Source organism: Rhipicephalus sanguineus, chromosome 3 (genome assembly GCF_013339695.2).
Source record: "Rhipicephalus sanguineus isolate Rsan-2018 chromosome 3, BIME_Rsan_1.4, whole genome shotgun sequence".
Lineage (NCBI taxonomy): Eukaryota > Metazoa > Arthropoda > Arachnida > Ixodida > Ixodidae > Rhipicephalus > Rhipicephalus sanguineus.
In genome coordinates, this window is record NC_051178.1 from 155,719,859 (window position 1) to 155,733,235 (window position 13,377).

A 13,377-nucleotide genomic window follows, 5' to 3' on the forward strand; every position below is an offset into this window, starting at 1 on the left:
GCTAAAGAAGGTATAGGGACATCATTTGTAGCTTTTAACTGTAGTATAGCAATTATGACATAATTGGAAAGGAATTAAAGTGGATGAAAGATCGGCTTGCCACATGTAGGTACCGAATCTGCAACTTTCAGATAACGCCTCCAATGCTCTACCAATTGAGCTACAGCGGCAGTCGCTTGCCCATCCACATTATTGGCTATTTTATGTTTATGTAATCCTGCGATTGTTAGTCAGGGCCGCTCGCAGTTATGACGGCGAGTGCAGAACACTTTTTTTTGTCTGTTCAGGTCTGTTCAGTGTCGCTTACACATCTACGCGTTCTTTACGGTCCCAGCAGCTACCGGGCAAATTCACGACAGCCAACTTCACGGAGGCAACGGTGGTGCAGACGGGCAGCCCGGTGTTTGGGGAGCGGCAGCGCAAGCGGGGTCGCCCGCTGGGCAGCACCAAGGAGGCCAAGGCCCAGCAGGCCGCACAGCAAGCCGCAGCCGCAGCCGCAGCACAAGCTGCACAGCAGCTTGCAGCTGCTCAGCAAGCGGCAGCTGCTCAACAGCAGCAACCACAGCAACAGCAACCCCAACAGCAGCAGCAGCAGTCACCACAGCAACAGCAACCTGTGCCTCTGCTGCAGGCCAAGACAGAACCACTCTCTCCCCCGGTGAGGTTATGGCTTTTACATTTGTTGTCGTTTATTTTTCTCTTTTATGCTGTGGCTGTACACAAATCTGCGTTCTATTAACATCACACGGGAAGCTGGATCCCATTTTACTGCTGTTCTTATGGGGCTGGACTTGGGACGTGCAGGGGCATCCATTAGATTGAGGGACGGGGGAAGAGTCCTTAAACTTACCGTTGTTCCACATGATTCCTAACATTTGTGAACAGTTGCAAGGAAGGCAGTACACGCCACTGACTCAAGTGGTGCCATACCACATAGGTATGAAAAGAGAGCAATCTCTGTGCTCTTCTCTTCCTCCACAGTGTATCCCTTGAACACAAGAAAAAAACAAAAACTCCCATTTTACTGCATTGCAAAATTCCTTGCAAAACCTTGGGACACAAGAGAAGAGTGCACGTTTCTGCCATTTTAGTGTTGTGTTATAACGAGGTTGGGTCATTATATTTCAGCCATCGTCACTGTCCAGTAGCAACCCAACACCCAGCTTCAGTAGCATCTACGAAAACCTAGTGGGCAGCAGTCGCCATGGCGAGAAGAGGCCAAAGGCCAAGCGGCCCTCTCCATCCCAGGGTGGCAGCAGCAGGTGCGCTTGCATCTTTAATTGCCTGCGGTTGTGTTGGCGTGCTACAGACCTCCTTCACTCCGCGACACCGTGAAAGTTTTCTGGCAACACATAATTGGTGCAATTGATTAACAGTGGGTAACTATGTCCATCTTTCCATGACCCCTTCGTCATTGTTTTGTATAAATACTGCAGATGAACCCGAATAATAAAATGAGAACACAATATCTTATGTCTAATGAAATAGCAGGCTACACATGTTAGATAGTGTTAGCTGCCTCCAGAGGAATGACGTTAGATGCAACAACAGATGCTTGCATATTTTACAAACCTTGTGACAGGATGACCTTGTGGCGGACCTGCTCAAACTAGGGGTGTGCGAATATTCGAAATTTCGAATATTTTTCGAATAGTGTTTTCTATTCGATTGCAAATGTTTAACTCAAGAAAACGCTGGTTCCAACATGGAGATGAAGATGTGGCAGAGGTGGGGGCTCAATTAATGCTGTTTTGGACCTGAAATTTGGGCAGGAAGTCCGAAAAATCGGACACCGAAGCTTTTTAGCATCCAAAATTTCAGATGTTCCTATATATCGACGTCTACGAGGCAGATTTGGAACTCCGGACTTGAAGGGAGCACACCCTTGTCTGCCACATCAGTTGGGCTTCCACAGAAGTTGAAAGAAAAGGAGAGGCTAAGGAAATGGCATCCTTGCCTATCACGTGTAAAGTGTTGCTGGCAACACATTGGTTGCACCAAATCATGTACATAAATAGAATTCGGCCTCTACATTGCCTCATTCTTGATAAGACAACTATGAAACACCACACCACCAGCGCTTCATCAACCTAGCGAAAAGAAACACTTTCATGTTGCTATCTCATAAGAATATGCTTAGGAATTTTTTCTAACTGCAATTTCGCTTTGAAGCATTTGAAAAATATTCAAGAAATATTCGAGAAATATTCGAAAAATATTCGATTCGATTCGCACTCATACTTCAATATTCGAATTCGCTTCGCACCCAAAATTTTGCTATTCGCACAGCTCTAGCTCAAACACGTAAATACATGCACACATACTTGCGTGCTTGTTCATTATTGAGAGTCTGAGCCATGCAAGTAATTATATAGCAACACAGTGTCGTATCCTAGCAAAAGCTTCTTAGGTTACGCACTTTATACAGGCAGCGTTAGCTGCCGTCAGGGGAATGACGTCAGATGGAAGGACACGATGGCCAAGAGTTCTTGGCCAAATTAATGTCAGATTATTGCTTGAAACAAGGCACTTGATCCTTTGTTGCCATGTTTTGTGAGAGTAGAACTACATCGCTCTCATTTGCAAAGGTGGAGGAGGTCTGTAGACTTTTCAGCAGAAATGTGTAGACACGGTTATCCTGAAAATATTGAGCTATAGCTAGGAACATTTCCTTATTTCTGTGTGGCTAAAGGTGCAGCGCAAGTTTAACACTCACACACATTTGTACTACACCAGGTGCATCTCTATCACCACAAATTTACTAACATCTTTCTGCAAACTGAACCCAAGCGTTGCATGTTGACTGTTTCTTCACAGCATCTGTTATTAACAGCACACAGCACATTGTGGTGTAGTGAGACAACTTTTGCAATGGCAGTCCCTGACCGCAGTTTTTCGTCACCTTTGCTACAATGAATCATGCATACCGCTTTAGTAACATTGTTGTGCAGTCGTGTCTGTGTGCTTGCAAAAAGTCTTGTTGACCAAGTTGCCTGTTTCTTTTCTTTTGAAATGGAGCACAAGATTGTGATTGTGGGTTTTATTCACCACGATGGCAGCCACATTTCTAGATGGGTTGGATAAAATGAAACCATGCAGTGCACAGACTTAGCTCATTTCATTATTTAAGTTGGTCAATATTATTGCATATCCTTCCACTGTGAATTATCTACCAGGCCACGTAACTCTTTGGAGTATGGAACATCAATATATCGATTTCTACTTGCATTCCAAAGCTGAACAGTTAGCTATAAGGAACTCCATAATGGAGGGCACCAGAATAACCTTGATCATGAGGGTTTCCTTGGGGGATGTGGGTTGTGATGATAAGTCTAGCTCTTTCTTGGCCAACTTAGATAAAACTGCATAGATTTGTTTAGTTTCTTGAGCTAAATTTAGTTTCCTGAACCCCACTGCTCTTATATATGTTCTAAAAATATCTGCGATGAAAAAGTCGTTTTTTCAGCTTTTTAAAACCCATGCCTCCCCCCCCCCCTGCGTAGCTTATGTCGACTGCTAAGTGGGTGAGCATCTGTGAATTTGTTCGTATGCGTTGTAGCTGCCGTGGCTAAGAACAGAACCCAAAGCCTTAGGCTGTACAGCAGATGATGATTTAAGCCAACGCAGTGCCATGCATATGTAACATGCAGAGTTCATTGGTAAGAGTACTTTTCGTTCAGGCCATTCAACAGCTTTTATTAATCAACATTCTTGCGAGTAAAAAGGTGCTATCCCCTTTTGGGAATTTTCATGAAAACAAACAAAAAGTTCAGGCTGGTTCACATTAGCTGGCCGTGCAGTACACAGTGCACTGCATTGACTCATTAGTGGCATTATTCTCTAGATGTTAAATTAAGCAGAACGTAGTCTCACTATATCACACGAAATGGTTGCATTGCATGAAGAGTGCTCATGTTGTTTTAGGCAGGAAGTACTGTTGTGGTTTCAGTGCATGATTAGTACATTCTCAATGGTACAACAAAACATGGTACAGTTCTTTCTTTGTAAAAATGCATGCCTTTGGGTTTCTGAGGTATTTTTTAACTCTGCACTCGCCTTTCAGCTCTACGGTCCCTGCACCCTTTTTTTTGCTGACGCAGCATTGCCTAAGAGTTTTATTGTCACGTTGTTTGCTCACGTCACATCTAATGCCCCAGTCAGATGGGTAGATGAAGTGTCACTTAATAGCAGGTGTACTTTGTCTTTGATAGAGCCACTCAGTTTGGTGGATATGTTGTGGATTGAGCTAGTATTGTAGGCAGCTGATGGCACTGGCAATTAGTTAGAAAATGGGCACTCGGTATATCAGGGCTTCTCCTTCGCATGTTATCTTACTAATGGTGGCTACTGATGACATGCCTTAGCACTGGGTTTTGAGTGAAGCAAGTGTGATGTTTACTAGTGAAAGTCTCGTGCAGGAGATGTAATGGTTGATTATAAAGGTCAAACAGAAATAGTCCTGGGAACTCAGTGATGTTCTTGATATTGCAAAAGCATCCTTCTTGAAAGCCGATCAGAGAAAACCAAGTTGTGGGGCTGCACAGTAGTGGCTTTCAACAGGAACTCATTTTGAAACAGAGTGCAAAGAATTGTGTGTATGTATAGCACGTCCCTGTTGCTTATGTCAATGTTCTCTTTTCAGAATATAGATCTTTTAAATCACCGCTGTACGTATGCTATCCTTGAATTTTTTCCAAGTTGTCATTTTCCTTTCCGAAGATGCTAGACTGATTAAATCGATAAAGGTAATCATGCTCGCACCTACAAATGATACGTGACACTTAGTCCACCCACTTGACTGGAGTACGTAGCTTGGTGCTGGTTTTCTATTGCTGCCTCTTGGGTGAAAGTGAATGAGTGTGAGGGACTCGTGCGAAAGAGGGCTCTGGTGTGGCCTGGCAGGGCATCGCCGTCGAGCAGTGGAGAGCGTGAGACCGCCAAAAATGGCAGTGCGGGTGGCAGCAGCAAGCGCAGTGCCGCCGGGTCGAGTGGCCCAAGGCTTCGCAAGAAGGTGCCCCCCATGCTGTCGCCGTCTGCCCAAACGGCGGCCGCCGGCGGAGCCACCAACGGCCTGCCCCCGTGAGTCCCCAGCCACGAACACAAACCAGCTGCCCTCACCTCCCATTCCCATCCGTTGCATAGTATACCCGCAGGCAACTTTTCTTGGCAATGAAGGAAAAGCTGTGGCGGTAGAGCTTCTGCACATGTACTCCTATGCAAAGTAGTCCGGTTTGGCGTGCGTTTCGTACAACTATGAAAAGTGATCGCTGTGTGGCAGAACCCTTGCATAGCATTTGATTTGTCTGCTTAGACGACCATTTGTAGGCAAAAATTTGTCGCAAGTTTCTTAGGTGAGTAGACGGAAGAACCAGAATGAGACGAACGCTCACCTGAAGACGCAGACACCATTTAGTGTTTGAGGTACACGTGAAAGGTTCGACTTCCTCACGCGTGCAGAAACGCGAAATGAGAATGTCTAAGTTTAAACAAATATTATCTCACTGGTGTGTGATTCGTCCTGTCTCAAAGAGCTTCCTGTGCAAGGTGAAAGAAATTCTGTTTCATTTCTCATGTAGAAAACACGGACGCAATTGTGGGACTACATTCATCAGTGGTAGCGCTCGAGCAATTCGGCTGTGTAGCCTTCGCTTCATTGCCCAGAAAAGTTGTTCGCGAGTGTAGTCCCCATGCTTGAGAATCTCGTTTCCCATTTCCCTGGTTTGTTTGAGATATTGAAGATAGTCCTGTTGGCCCCTTATACCCTTGGCATACCAGAGCTGCACAAACCGAGCAGCTTGTTAGCCGATTAGGCAAAAGAAGGCAGCTGTTAATTATGAAAGGGATCATCCAACTACATTGGCATACAGGAATTGAAGGTGTGATCTAGCGTTTCAAATTCAAATCGTACCACTGGTTCACGAGAACCTTTAAATAGTCCAACATCTTTACAGTGAACTCTTCTATAATGAAACAACTTGTGTATAATGCAGGATTCGTGACATTCCAGCTCTGTTGCAAGTGTTACAGTGTTTGATCTTTACGTTTAAGTGACCAGTTTAATGAAGTATATATATTTTGAAAGTCCCAAGCACTTTGTTGTAAAGGCACTTGACTGCAATATGCTTTCTTTCTTCGATGCAAAAAGCAATACACCACAGCTCGACTGACACACTACAATGTCATGGTTTGGTTTTTGCGAAAAGCTGCAATTGCAGGGGTGTGGGAATTATTCAGCACACGTTCATGGGGTTCAAATCATGGGAATCAAATCATGGGGTTCAAATACTGCACTGACATTTAGAAAACAAGTGGTAGGCTCTGAGTAATCATACGTCACAGAATACTACATCTGTGCTCTGTTTCTTTGGGGATTGTAGAGTGGTTTTTAATGCATACTGTATTTTCTCGCATATAACCCGCACCTAGGGGTGTGCGAATATTCGAAATCTTGAATATTTTTCTAATAGTGTTCGCTATTCGATTCGATTCGCACTGGAATTTTACTATTCGAACTTCCCAAAGACAAATACAGTCAATGTCCGATTGAAAGTGACCCCTTCAGATTTTCAATATACTTCACTTCAATGCACTGTGGTATTGCGGCAAAGCTGCCTTTCAAGCTCCGTTACGGTCGAACTTTGCCAAGACACAGTCAACGTCCGATTGGAAGTGGTCCCTAAATTTTCATTATGCTTCACCTCATCACACCCCGGTATTGCGACAAAGCTGCCTTTCAAGCTCCGTTACGGTCGAAGTTTGCCAAGAGACAGTCAATGTCCGATTGAAAGTGGTCCCTAGATTTTAAATATGCTTCACCTCATCACACCCCGGTATTGCAGCAAAGCTGCCTTTCAAGCTCTGCTACGGTCGCTCTGCTACGGGTGCTATGCGCTGTGTCCTTGTCCTCTCACTCGTCTCTTGCCTGTTTTTTGCGCTGAACTACGTTATGACTGACTCGTTCCAACTCGCCCAACAAGCAACGTTGCTAAGCTACGGTCGCAAATGTATTAACTCAAGAAAACGCTGGTTCCAACATGGAGATGAAAGATGTAGCAGAGGTGGGGGCTCAATTAATGCTGTTTTGGACATGAAATTTGGGCAGGAGGTCCGAAAAATCGGAAGCCGAAGCTTTTTAGCATCCAAAATTTCAGATGTTCTCATATATCGATGTCTACGAGGCAGATTTGGAACTCCGGACTTGAAGGGAGCACACCCTTGTCCGCCACATCAGTTGGGCTTCCACAGAAGTTGAAAGAGCCGAAGAGGCTGAGGAAATGGCATCTTTGCCTATCACGTGTAAAGTGTTGTCGGCAACACTTTGGTTGCACCAAATCATGTACATAAATACTATTCGGCCTCTACATTGCCTCATTTTTGATAAGACAACTATGAAACACCACCCTGCCAGCGCTTCATCAACCTAGCGAAAAGAAACACTTTCATGTTGCTATCTCATAAGAATATGCTTAGGAATCCTCTGCAACCTCTTTTTCTGCAATTTCGCTTCGAAGTATTAGAAAAATATTTGAGAAATATCCAAAAAATATTCGAAAAATATTCGAGAAATATTCGATTCGATTCGCACTCACACTTCAATATTCGAATTCGCTTCGCACCCAGAATTTTGCTATTCGCATAGCTCTACCCGCACCCCTAACTTTGAACTCCCTGAAAAAAGAAAAAAAATCCTCGCGTATAACCCGCATGCTTAGCTAAAAAAAACTGTTTTGGGAAGTCACAACTGCACAGTCACATTCTCGTTTACAAAAGAACTTTATTTCGAAGCGATCGCTGGTGGCAGTAGAGTGCTGGGTAGCGTTTTGCGCTTGAAGATTACGTACGGGCGCAGTTTGGTACCGTCCGCCAAAGCGCACAACATTACTGTGCAGCGTAGTTTGGTGTTTCCGCCCGTCAGTACGCTTACGTATTTCGAGCCCTTTTTCTGCAGAGTGGTGTCCATGGGCATCTCGAAGTACACGGGCGTTTGATCGGCATTTCCCACCTGGGAGAGCAAGTAGTTGTGCTCCTTCCGCAGCCCGATGATGTAACGTTGATAGCTCAACAGCTTATCCTCGTAGGCATTGGGAAGCCGCTGGCACATAGTCGTTCGCCGCCGCATCAAAAATCCGTGCCTGGCCATGAATCGCTGGAGCCATCCACGGCTCGTACGAAACTCGCGGGAGATGTTCATCTCGCGGGCCAACCTCAGCGCTTCCATTTGCGCCATCTCCGTTGACACAGCGTGGCCGCGACTCCTCCGCTCCTCAATAAATTTGACAAGCTGCGTCTCAAGAAGGGGGTATGCACCAGTCTTCGGGCCGCGAAATGCTCGCTTCTCCTTTTGTGCACTTTCGAGAGAGGCCTTTTTTTTTCGCCTGTCGTGAATGCAGGACTCGTCGATGTCGTGCCTCCTCGCAGCAGCTCTGTTGCCGATTTCTTCCGCAGCAGCTATAATCTCAAGTTTTTCTTTCGCGGTGAAAGATTGCCGCCAAGACCCACTTATGGTGCCTCACCAGACAAGGCTGACCAACGGTGCAAACTGGCCACACCTGACTCGGAGACAGACGCTGTCAAATTGCTGTTGACCAAATCAAACAAAGCATGCAAAAAGTGAATAAACACGCTACGGAGGGGATCTGTCTATGGCCTGTGTTGGCTTTTATTGGATTTGCACCAGACGATGCCGATGAGGATGCGTGCGGACTGCACGGCAGGCCATGCATTGCCGTGAAGCCGACCTCTGCTTCCGGATTATTTGCAGATAACCCGCACCCCCACTTTTCAGGCGATTTTTTTCAATTTTTGGTGCGGGTTATATGCGAGAAAATACGGTATTTGACAAAACTTTTGTCTTGCCTCACTTGTAAATATATTTTTACCATGAGTAAAACATCAATGAATGTGCGAGGCTTGATGTCTAGTGTGAAATCAGGGATAGAAATAGATGCAGAAATTCACATAAAATTCTGTCCGTTTCCCTTAGTGTGGTTACTGCATTGCCTCGCTAACTGTAATCAGCATCAGTGGAAGCACTGGGAAAATCCTAATTTGGTTTCACATACCACCACTCGCAATTCCCCAATTCCGTTTGCTGCCTTCAGCCGTGGGTGTGCTAGTGCAAATACTAGACTAGAAAGCAAGGTCACACGTACATGAAACATATGCCTTTTGTTATCTTTAAATTTTCAAACCACATTTTCTTTTTTGATGCATAGAAAATGCATGAAAATGAGTCCATTGGAAGCATTAGATTCTAATATATTTGCACTGATGAAGCTGGAAGCACTGCGTTAGTGGACGTTGGCTTCTTTTCTCCTGTGCAGCCCTGGAATTTTATTGGTATTTTGAAAGAGAAAAAAAATGGTGTTGTTGCACTCGCTCCTGTTAACAAAAGAAGGAGCAAGTTATTTTGTGGTTTAAAGTGGTGAATCTCTTCTGTAGCCTTAAATAAACACTGTAGATACAAAGAATAACTGTTTTGAAACCATTAAAAGAATGTTTTATTTCTATTTTAGTTTTTTTTTTTCTGGTAGAAATGAGCATATTCTTTCAAGAGTATTTAAGTCATCACGATTGTTGGCATTTTTTTTTTTTTGTCGTGGAGAAAGAGACGGTGCTTGCTACCAAATTCTCCCCTGTGTTGGCTTGCACTTTTTACTGTCATTATCATTTCTCCTGCTAAACTTTGTGGGCCACCACACACTGACCAGTGGGGTTTTAGTTGGAAAGCATTATGGTGGAAAGTTTTCCGAAGTAGTTCTCTGAGGCACTTCCAGGTTCATGTCCCCAAGTGATACTTAATTGAGCACCAGCCTTGGGAAAGTTGACGTAGTCAGCGCTGTTGTGTGTCATATCCTTCGTCTTTTTGCACTGTCCCACTTATAAGTAGTCACCTACTTTTGATTGGCACATTTGCTTGCCATGGAAATGGTACCACAATATCATAAGTTCCACGAAAAGAGTCTTAAAATTCGACTTTGTAGGCTTGTAAATTGTTGTGAAATCATTGAGCGAAGAAAACGCAGTACAGGAAGAAACGTTGTGGACAGGATAGACGCTTTTTGTGTGCTCACATGGCCAGCTGTGTTTACCACCAAACCAAGCTGGGTCCCGTCTCCATCGGCGCTCTCTGAAACTGAACTGCGACAGGGTGCTATAAAAACCGTCTCAAAATAATTAACCATCACATGCTCGAGCAAACGAGGTTTCCAGTTGTTATGAGCGGGTCATTAGCTACTGATTGCAACAGAAAAAAATAAGATTTAAACTATCATGCCAAGCAACATGCTTATTATTTGACATCCATGCAGCGTCACCTGGTGCCTCTCTGCAGTTGACAGTTGATTTCGATGGGTCTCATTTTACACTAATGGAAAGCGACATGTTAACTTGTGGTCTAACTGTGCCGTTTTGCTGCTATTCTATACTCATAGGCGTGCGCAGGGTTCCCTTTCAGGGGGGGGGGGGGGGCGAAGGCTCATTGCGGCGCCCCCTTCCCTATTAAGTCAATGTATGGGGCAGACTTTGCGCCCCCCTCTTCTTCGGTGACGGGGGGGCGGCCGCCCCTCGCGCACGCCTATGATTCTACTTGTCTGCACCTCATTGTGCCTATCCAAGTGTAACTTAATTGCCCCAACTGTGTCAGTATTCTCCATTTTTCGCCTGCTTCCACGACAGTGGACGTATTGGCCCTAATGTAATCTAGCACCGGACACCCTGATAGCTTCGGAACCCCTCATACATAACTTGCAAGTGACGTCAGTTCCTGTCTTCCGTCCGCCAACACCGAGCACATACGTCTCAGTGACCGCGCTGTGTTTACGTTCGTGCGCGGATCGTTCGGCGTAGCGCACGTGTTTTGATCGTTTGCCTTGCGCTTATGACGAACGAGAATCGTTCAGGACATTATGCAGCCTGCAGTGTCGTCAGTGGTGCCGCACGTAATGGTTGAAAAAACTTCGCACGAGTCACTACAGCGGCGTTCTTCGGCGCCTGCATTTTGCGGCGCTCAGACTGCACAGATTTCGTCGCTGATTGCTGCATAAAACCACGGCCCAATAACATGTTTGGCGCCCAGTCGGGGTTCGTTTCACCGAAGAGCTAAGAGGGCCTCCCGAAAACCAAGGCGCGATCGCTGTGTTCAATTCGGTGCTTCACGTTTCGACAAAAATTGACCTCGTGCATAATTCCGTGGCGATACACTCGGCGAAAAGGTGAGGAGATTTGGAAGCATAACTTGCCTGTTATGAAGTGACACCCGCACACGCAAACGTTGTGCAACGTCTAGGTCCTTCCTGTTTACGCGCGCATAAGCCATGTGCTCCGCTTCTCGGACAGCTCGTTTCGTGCGGTCGCACGGGTTTGTGATCACGTTTGGCAAACAGTACGTCCCCACGTCTGGTCTTTTTATTATTATTATTATTGATTTACGCTTATCGTGCAGCAGCCAAATATCGCACAAATCGCCGTTGCGATGTGCAGCGTTGACGGGAAATGCGAGAGCCGCACAGCTTGAGTCGGTGTCGCGTGCTGTCATGTGCTCGGTAATGGCGGCGCATGCCGCGAAATTGTATCCCAGAGTTCCAAGATGTGACGTAGACAAGTTATGTATAGATGCGCGCGCATTTAACAGCATCGTTGTTTAAGCGTGGAGTAGCGCCGTGTGTCATCCGCGCGAAGCTCGCCACAGAAAGTGGGTATGTGCCAAGCAGCGCCTAGCATAACATAGCTGTTGAGATAAGCTCTCGATTAGCGGCGTATAAGGCTTAACAGTTGTACGTAGTCGCGTCATGGCGGCGCCTCTGATAAAAGTTTTTTCGCTCATTCGTACGTTTCCACAAGTCAGCCGAAGTGTGCCGCATTTTTCGCGGCAAAACAAAGTGTATTTGCGAAATCACGCGATGATTTAGCCTTAGCGCGGCGTGCTCCGCACTGCGCATGCATAGGCTTATCGAGTTTCTGCGAAGTGTCGTGTTATGGATCTGCTTCGTCAGTACTTAAGTGTTTTTACGTCTAGACGGCGCAGTATATGCAGAAGTTAGCGTTATACATACGGCGTTTTATGCCATTCGTAGACTGCAGTTCGTGCCGTCCGCAGCAGCCTATTTTTTTAAACGTAGTGTCGCACGCTAACATAAAGCATTTTGCGCTACGGCGTACGTCGGCCACGCGGCTACCACCTTAAACGTAACGTGCGCTGTAAACGGTGTCTTTATGTCTTCACGTCGCAGGCGTCGAGCGCCCAAAAGGTTAGTTTATTTTTCGCAAAAGAATCGCGCTGCGGAATGTTGTTCGACATACAGATCGTTAACGCTAAGCCTAAAGGCCCGTGTAGACTGTGCGGCCAGCACGGAGCGGTGCCGCTCGCGCGTTTTGATTACGAAACCGAACTAGCGCAGTGGCAAACCAGGGCGCGTAGGAACAGTCATGCGGACGCCCAAATGACGTTTGACCGCGCCCGCGTGTCCGTTCTCAAAATTAGCTTCGCGCGAATGTGTATTGCAGTGAAGCCTTCCAAAAGAATCTGCGGGGTTGTAATGCACAGACTATTGTCAGCGTTCATATTATTTCAGCGCGTACATTTGCCGCCGCGCTCTGTGTATACGCGTTGTACGATTATTTGTGCGTCTAATAACATTTAATAGTTATCGAATATGATGGGTCACTAAGCTGGTCCGATGTCAACTTGTGCTCGTAGGCGATCGCAAGCGGAAGGTTCTCGGTCACAAAAAATCTTTTTAATGTTTAGGCTGCAGGTTTTTTGCTTAGGGTTTTTTTTTTTTTATTAGGAACGAAGTTTTGAGCCCTCTCACTCTTAGAAATATCACGTGGCATGCTCGTTCTTGTCGCTAATGCTTCACCGCAATACACAGTTTGTGTACTGCAGTGAAGCCAACATGCTGCGTTATTCCATGTCAAGAGCTTCGTTGATGGTTGCTCTATGACTGGGCATTGTCTCTATTTACCATAGAACAGCATTTCCTGCTTGCACAGTGACAAGAATCTGCTATAAATAGTCGCACATTTACTGTTATACCGTTACTAGTGATCCCAGACACCATACTTCCTGCTCCAAAACTAGAAATTGCTCCAAATACCAAACTGGCTTGACCATCACTGCACTTCCGGCTAAGTTTTCGTCATAATTCAGAACAAAACTCTTGTGCCTCATGATGGTGCTAAGAGGAGAGGAGTCTAAGGAGAGTTGCATCAAAGTGAGGCGTTTTGACTGTTTAGCTCAGCCAGCCTTAAAGACAGGCCATGTTTTTGCAGCTCTTGCATTTCATAGCTGCTCCTGTTACTAAGGCAAAAATTAGGCCTTAGAACTTGCTAAGAAGAGCACAGCTGGCAGTCTTGTGTTGACAATGCAACAGAAGC

The 13,377-nt window shown here is 45.7% G+C and overlaps 1 protein-coding gene across 9 annotated transcripts in view; it reads left to right on the forward strand.

The window, feature by feature from the left end:
* LOC119387532 (protein AF-10) overlaps positions 1 to 13,377 on the forward strand; it is a 52,224-nt gene that overhangs the window by 13,785 nt on the left and 25,062 nt on the right. For 4 of the 9 annotated variants that reach the window (XM_037654949.2, XM_037654951.2, XM_037654952.2 and 1 more), the window contains exons 8-10: positions 335 to 658; positions 1,129 to 1,262; positions 4,903 to 5,079. In XM_037654949.2, the coding sequence (XP_037510877.1) occupies positions 335 to 658; positions 1,129 to 1,262; positions 4,903 to 5,079 (635 nt within the window). The remainder of the gene's footprint in view (positions 1 to 334; positions 659 to 1,128; positions 1,263 to 4,902; positions 5,080 to 13,377) is intronic. The other 5 variants (XM_037654954.2, XM_037654955.2, XM_037654957.2 and 2 more) reach the window with 2 other exon arrangements.